This window comes from Poecilia latipinna, unplaced genomic scaffold, assembly GCF_001443285.1.
Source record: "Poecilia latipinna isolate Pla-1442-1.1 unplaced genomic scaffold, P_latipinna-1.0 Scaffold9, whole genome shotgun sequence".
NCBI lineage: Eukaryota > Metazoa > Chordata > Actinopteri > Cyprinodontiformes > Poeciliidae > Poecilia > Poecilia latipinna.
This window is the reverse complement of record NW_015112625.1, coordinates 606,191-614,351: the sequence shown is the minus strand read 5'-3', so window position 1 is coordinate 614,351 and position 8,161 is coordinate 606,191. Positions and strand designations below refer to the sequence as shown.

The following is an 8,161-nucleotide window of genomic DNA, read 5'->3' as shown; positions in this document are numbered from 1 at the left end:
TTTTAAAATAAGGGGGTTTTTTAAAAAAAAAAAAAAAAAAAAAAAAAAAGGACATTCGTGTCTATTCAGGAAATTCTTTTTATGTTTAATACACCGTTTTTGGGTTTCTGATAAAGATAATGGTAAAACAGTGAGGACATATTATATATAAAACAAACAAAAAAATATTTAACGGGGTTTCTTTTCTACAACTACTGCTGCTGCTGCATGAACACAAAACGTCTTTTACATGAACAACATGACTGTCAAGTCACTAAATCACTGAATAAGAATCCAAACATCAGACTGCCAACAAGCTGCAACACTGCAGCATGTTTCTGCAGCTTGCTCCACCGCCGTCTTCAACGTCAAGTCACATAATCATCCACCTATAGCTACAATTAGCTTTGTACATCCACACATTTTCACCGAAGAACGTCTCTCATGCATTTCAAAGTCCTGTATTAGACTGTCAGTCAGCACAGATCTAGACTGTCTGCCATTCTAACAGGAATGTCCTTGAAACCGAACCATTCCATGCGTCTCTGAATGTGTGTTTAGGGTCGCTGCTCTGGTGGAAAGTGAAACTCTACGCCGGGACGAAGTGCTTCGCAACCTTAAATGGGTTTTCTTCAGTAGTCTCCTCTATTTAGCTCCAATCCGACTTCCTATCAACTCTGGCCAGCTTCCCTTCATCTACTTGAAGAGATGGGGATGGTGTGTTCAGGGTGATTTGCAGAGTCAGTTTTCTGCCACACGCAGTACTCAACAAGTGACCAGAGCTCCTTCTTCTACACGTTTGCTCTGAAAGTCACTTTTCTGCTTTAAAACATATTAAGAGCCACTTAATGCAGTGTAACGGACAAGTCACTGTTCCTACAAAATCTACAAATGCATTAAAATTTCAATTTAAAGTGGGACATCGTCTCAAGACGATGCGCAAGGAACCACTGATGTGTCACAATCAGCAAGATGACCAGACATGTTTGCAAAGTGTCGGTGTGCAAATGCCAAAAAGACTTCCTGATGTTGATTATGGGGTTGGCAAAGAAGTGGAATGAAACTGTGAGTAAGGCCAGCTTGACAAGGAGACACCTGCCAATTACACAGAGGTAAAATATACATGCTGTTGGGCTCCGTTTCTTAAATTAACATTCTCAGTCGTGGAGCCGGCTCTCGTGATTCTTTCAGACTGGAATCCAGCGCAGCATCTGCCTTGTAGAGCAGGTTGGGACATTTAGACGGGGAAATTATATTCATCTCATTTCAGAGTGGAAGTCGTCATTCCCATTATAGCAAATATCCTTCCTCTTTTTGGAAGTGTGTTACTTCTACTTTTCTTCATTTATTTTGTAGAGTATTAATATGGTGAAGCTGTTTGATAGCTATACTTAATTTTGTCATGGTGGCTGAATGCAAAATAAATGCATCAAAAAGGCCAAGAAAGCATAGACAAATGTAATTTCAAAACACAACGAAATTCAGCTGTTCTTCGTCCAACCTTGAGCCAGACAAAGAATAAAATCTAGACTGTTTATATTCAAGACCATAAATTATTAAACTCCATCTTAATTTATTCAGCAATTTGTTAGAAATTTATGAGATGAACTAATATGGTTGTCATGGCCAAAGAGTCAGTCGATAAGAAAATCTCCAGAAAAAAAATAAATAATCTACTCGATGACATATAAAAGTTAAATAAAGGGTTCTTCTCAAAAAAGTTGATTTTGCCGCCATCATACCTTATCAGATGGTGCAGTTAGTCTGCACTTTACACAATGCTGCTATTAGAGATGCTGTTTGAAGGTCTAATCTGTGGATTAGGACAGGCCATGGTCAATCATTGGCATTTTTTAAAAAGGGAAAAATGTAAATGATTGAAAAAAATAAATATAATCTTTTAACCTTTATCTGGTTTTACTTTTTAAAAAAGTTGATAAATCTATATCAGCCTCAAATTGTGAGTTATTAGTTTTGATGCATTAACTGAATGAAAAATGTATATTTTGTTGCTGATCTCTGATCAGAACCAAACCAGATGATGTAATAGCACAATGCAGATGTCATGTGCAATACTGTGAAGTCTTTATCCAGCACTCTTCAGATCTCTAATTCGTGTCGATTGTCGAGTCGGAATATCTGACAAATCTCAGCAAACGACATCTTTCAGTCACTAAGGTGCATTCATCTAAAGCTAAAAAAGAAGGATGTTCTGCCTCAGGCGGTGACTCTGGAGGAGGGGGGGTTCATGAGAGGATGTGGCGCTGCTTTGAAAGAGGACAGCGACGCGTCAGAGGCGTTCTATTTTACTCCTCTCTGTGGCAAACTGCGAGCCTGGAGGCACAGCCAAGAATATCAGGGCCAGGCCTGCAGTAACGCTCACAATTATGTAATGTGTTAACATAACTGATGCTCATCTGGACCAGGAGAAACACAGCCGTCTTATCATCGTTCGCCACATGCTCAGAAATGCTTCCATTACCGACTCGTGAGGCTGATTCTTGTTTGGAACTGCAGCTCTCAGCCAGACGCTCGCTCGCTCGCTCTGCACGGTCTGTTATGCAACTCCCACTCGGTCCATGCAAATCCACCAACACGAGTCACTGGTAGCCTTCCGAGCAGTCGTCATAGAAACGGCGCAAGATAATGTTCATAGACTTTAAGGCTGTAATGAGGGTGTGTAATGTCAACAGACACAGGCATTGTAATGTCCAACTAACATGTTGAGCTTAGCCGAGCCCTGCCTCCCCCCCCATTCACTCACTCACACACAAACACACACACACACCCTAGTCTTTGGGATCAGCAAAGTGTATGACTGCAGTTGGAAAGTTCAGCTGTGGGTCAGTGTGGAGATTTTTCGAACGTGAAGGAACAAGCCTCCATTCGCTCCACTCTGCCGGTGGAGCTTAGTGGGCAGAATTCAGGCCGGCCGGAGAGACAGACCAGACAGGAGGGGTAGAAGTGACAGCTGAGGAATGTCTTCTGTGCTCCCTCTTTGCTATGGTTTCCAGCGACCGTCATGTGAGGAATGCCCAGGGTAGGACAGCAGGTCTTGGAATGTTGCCCTCCGAGACCAGTTTAGCCGATGGAATAGTAATCTGTAATCTCCACTCATCATTGGAATATCTCAGGACAAACTCTCAGTTATCCACCTACAGTGCCTTGCAAAAGTACTCATCTCCCTTTAATTTTTTTTTTAAAAAAAGGTCAAATTCAATGTAATTTACTGAAAAACATTATGAAACAAAGCATCGTATAGTTGGGAGGTAAAAGGAAAGTAATATTTATTTCTTGAAGGATGGGTTAAGAGTTCTCATGGCTTTCTTTGCGACAGATCAATGCAGTGATCGTTCATCTGTCAAAACTCTAGATTGGCATCAGTGACAATCCACGAGAGCAAATCTATTCAGTCTAGTTCTATGCTTTGTGCCGAGTAATGTCATGCTTTATTATTTATTTTACATTATATTCGAAATTATTAATTGCACTTTCTGAACCATTTGAAAAAAGGTTTGCTACAGTTTATTTTTACATGCTTAACCAAAGTAGTCAAATTATTATCGTCACTTTCTCTATTGCTTATTCGACGTTGGCTGTTGTATTCCTACTTGACTGAATAAATTAAACATGTGTTGTTATTACATATTTGACCAACACTGAGAATCTATTGGTGTATTTACAAATAAATGTGTAATTCAGCACATTTATATCTGTGTTTAACCTCAGACATCTTTACCCGAAGTGAAAAATAAGTGGATTGGTGCATCCCTACTGAAAAACAATATATTATTTTTCTTCCACGTCACAAGCATGCACTTTAGCAAGGCATTGTACATCTGTAGTTTACTGATTAAAATAGCAGCTTTAATCAATGCATCAGCTTGTTTACAAGTCCTTCACTTGCAGCAAGTCTGCGATTTGGACAAAGACATAACCTCCTGCCTGAATGACACCAGGCCGGCAGTGCACAGCAGTGCTGCAGACTGAGTCATACCCAAACTTAGTATCATATCCTGAAACCCAGTTAGGAGAACTTGTGGTGGTGGCATTTTTAACCCTGAACTGCTCACCAGGAATGGCAGAGATATTGCAAGTGTAGAGTGGGCCATTGTGAACGTGACACGCAAACGGAGGCAGAGGTCAGAACATTTCAAAGGATGTCCTACAAATATATTACCATGCAACAATAAATAAGAGCATCACAGAGACGATGCAGCCAAAGTTTTGCTCATCATTTTTTGTGTGTCAATAAAAAACACAAAATCCCCACAGCTAAGCTCTGCTGTGCAACTAAAAGCTCATCAGCTTCTCACGTCTAGAGATCATTCAACAGGAAGAGTCAACAGCAAATTGTTCCTGGCTCCAGCTCTTCCCTGGACACAGGTCCAAATAACGACGTTTCCACCTGACGAGTCTGAACAGGGGCCTTGCTGATTCCAGATTTTATTATAGGAAACTCAGAGCAATGAAAATTGCATATTAACCAGAACTATTAATAAACACAAAGAGAAGAGAGCCTGTGAGAGAAAACACGGCTTAGACTAAAAGGCATCCATATCAAAAAACTGATTTTACAACAGCACAACAGAAACCTCTGAACTTAATGACTTCACACCTTCTTTCTAAGACTTAAGACACGAGCAACCAATGGTAATGAGTAACCACTGAATCCAAGATCATTTTAACATAGAGCCTCCATTGTTCCTTCAGAATGGGGCACCTTAGGAATCATTAGAAAATGATTCCACAACTACAACTGTTTTCATTTATTATTTACAGTAGCTGCTTGAGTACTATAAGTTTATTTCAAATGCAACAAGGCAAACAAGGCAGCGTACTGAAGGCAATGTATGTTGATTATGTTCCAACATTTGAAAGTCCAGAATGCTTCAAATTCCATTTCCAACCCAAAATCACCATTTGTACAAATCTCCTCTCTCCAAGCAGACCATAATATTCCCTCAATGTGCACCGAAAGTATAGCTGCCCTATTATTAGTACTGGATCAGCGGGGCTCCAGAAAGCTTGTAAATAAGAAGTGTTGCATTGTTTGCCTTGAAAAGATTTGAATCACATGGTAAAGAACCTCCTGATGTCACAGAAAAATGACTGCTGGCCAAGTCGGGCTAAAATGGGCAGCGTTGGGAAAATTTAGTTAAGTTATTGACAAATAAGGAGAAATTAATCTTTTTCATACGTTCCAGAAGGACTTCTCCACTGTAACAGCCTGATAATCTGTCCCCAGGTTCCCTCTCCGTCTCAACCATGCAGGTGACAGACAGACAAAAATGAAACTGCAGTAGTGGCATTACCTTCATATGCACTGATGAGGCATTTCCCAGCCATGCTCCACATTTCTTTGACGCCCGACTTAATGGTTTCAAAATTTTACATTAAAAACTAGTTGACTCATAACAGAAAAAATGTGCAGCAGCATGATGCAGTAATCTAAACATTTCTCAAGATACACTTTTAACAACAACTTAAAACCAAACCCGGCTGTAACTTGGGTGCAATTCTATGGCTGCAGTTTTATTCCCGTCACTGGATTCAGTAATCCAGTTCACTTACTAATTCGTTATTTGCCTTTACAAGCTGAAATTTTTCAAAATCTCAGATAAAGTTAATACATTCAGAACTGAATTGGTTATTCATTTAACTCCTGTTACACTGTATAAACCAGGCCTCAGCATCACACAGTCTTACAGCAGTCATGTTTACTGTACATGCCAAAAATCAACATATCATTTACGTTACAACTTTTTTTTTGCATGTTTTATAGTAAATTAATGCTTTAATTATCGAATAAAAACATAAAGCGAGGGAGAGCTTTACATCTCATGTTTGTGAAACGATCACCAAATAAATGCGTTCAAAACTGGTATTGAGGCTGTAAAAATTTCGGTCTTCACTTTATTTTAATACAGATCTTGCATTAGAAGATCTGTACAGCTTTACGACTAGCAACGTACCCGGCTATATGTTACCAACAGCTAGATCTGCATATAAACTGATGAAGAGGACAGTACGTCCATTGCCGAATGGTCGATCGCTTATTTTATACTTTTTCTGACGTGTATTTCTACTGATCCGATTGCTTAATTCTGCCGCAAAGTCTAGAAATCCTGCAAGTGCTGAGCGAGGCTAGTGGATGTAGCTCAAGTGATTAGCGGGCAAAATGTTAGCTTGGGACGGATGACATTACAGCCAAAACATCCAAAAGCCAGCACTATAAACTTTTTGTTTAAGTAGACAAACAGAAGAGGGTATAGTTGTTTAATTCTAGAGGCCATATGTATAGCTGAAGTAGTCAGTCAACTCGGCTAATGAATGAATTAAGCTAAAGTGCAAAGCCGCAAGCGACAGTTATATTAGCATGCTAACGCAGTGCTAGCTCACCCCTAAATACATTAATTTCTTTCTCCATTTAGACATGGGTTATGAAAACGAGTGTTAAAGCCAACTACAACCTTCTGATGAAAATATTGCAATGGTACTATTGGTGTGTAACAAAACACCCAAACTAGCCGCTTCTTCCTCTCCAGAGAGTAGTCACCGTCGCGGCTGTGGGTATATCAACAAAACGACTTTTACTGTTAGCCAGGTAGCAACTCTTCACCGCTGAATGCCTAAGAAAATCCATCATTAATGACAATTCCTTCTGACGTGGCTAGTTTAAAGTATTCCATATGTGATCGGCAACCAATACTTTCTCTAAAGGTCAGAAACACTTTTCAAAGTAGTTTTTTCACATCGGCTTTGAATGTGAAATGCAGCAGAACAGCAATTAGACTGCACCCAAAGGTTTAAGATATGTAGTCTCAAAGTAGTTAAAAAAGGTAAAGGAAAATCGGTCCAAAAGGGGAAGTGTGTGAGTCAATACCCATTCTGCAAATTGTGAACATGTTGTACATAAGATGATCAAGCTCAGGCAGCTAATGGCTTCAGTCCTCTGCGTCGAAAAAGACGAGTCTGCTCGGTAGGTAAACAACGGGATGAGAATGGCTTCCATTTGACAGGTGTTCCAGGGCATGCAGTGGCTCAAGTAAAGGGATATTTGCGTCTGAAGGAACCAACTGTGCCAGTGAGTGATATTACAAACAATGGCAATGAAGCACAAACCTGGTGAAGCGCAGTAAGACCGTCTACATTGGCGTAGTTGATGTCAGCGCCTCGGTCAAGCAGACGGAGCACCTCCTCGGTATCACCGCTTGAGCAGGCGGCCAGAAACACGGCGCCATCATCGAACTTCACCTTCGTCTTCTTCTTTTTCAGAACAGGAGGCTCCTGGTCCGTCTCCGAGCCCAGCCATCGCTTTAACTGTTCATTCCTTTTCTGCTTGGCGTCCGCCATCTTCATCCCCCTCCTGTCTCGGGCTTCTTATCGTGCTCCGAGAGAGGGTATACTTTATAGAGGCACTATCCCACAGCGCACTGGGGCGTGGGAAGGGAGGGCTGGGGAGGAGGGGGAAAGAGGCGTCTGGATTGTTTTCCATAACCTCGCGAGAACTGGTTCCCAGGAACTGCAGTACAAAAGGACAATACAATTTCATACTGTATTATGTGTCGTACACATTCACTGGAGAACAGGTTTAACAATTCAGAAAATGTAGTAAATATAAATAAATTTAAAAAGTACAATTAGTGAATAATATTTAAATTCCTTCCTCTTTTTTATGCATTTATTTATTTACATTCCTGGTGTCATGACTAAATACACAAGCGCTGCAAAATTATAATTTTCTTAATTATTTTTTAATTGTAACCATGTTAGCGTTTCTTTTTTTATTACTTAATCAAACAGATTCATCAATTCAATATTCTTCAAAATACATAGTTGATGATCTGACTATTTTTGTACAAACTAAAGTATGTATAAATGTTAGGGTATGTCCGTTAATAGAAGAATAGAACAGAAAATAATAGAATAGAACAGAATAGAATAGAACAGAATAGAATAGAATAGAATAGAAGTAACCTTTGCTGACCCACAGTGGAAGAAATTTTGGTGCCATGTATTTTATAACAGGTGATAAAATACATGTAAAAAAAATGGAGACTGAACGGCAGGAACAAACATAAAATAAAATAAAAAAAAAACATAAAAATAATACTGTGCACTAACAAATACCATACTCAATTTAAAAGTAATGTTCAGCAGAGTACACTGATTTGGAGAA

General features: G+C 39.7%; 1 protein-coding gene across 5 annotated transcripts in view; it reads right to left on the bottom strand.

The window, feature by feature from the left end:
- The window catches only part of ppp1r12a (protein phosphatase 1, regulatory subunit 12A), a 53,659-nt gene extending 46,222 nt beyond the window's left edge, over positions 1–7,437 (bottom strand). For 3 of the 5 annotated variants that reach the window (XM_015028985.1, XM_015029002.1, XM_015028977.1), the window contains exon 1: positions 7,105–7,437. In XM_015028985.1, coding sequence (XP_014884471.1) covers positions 7,105–7,341 — 237 coding nt within the window. In that variant the 5' untranslated portion in view covers positions 7,342–7,437. The remainder of the gene's footprint in view (positions 1–7,104) is intronic. The other 2 variants (XM_015028994.1, XM_015029009.1) reach the window with 1 other exon arrangement.
- Between the last annotated feature and the right edge of the window lie 724 nt (positions 7,438–8,161).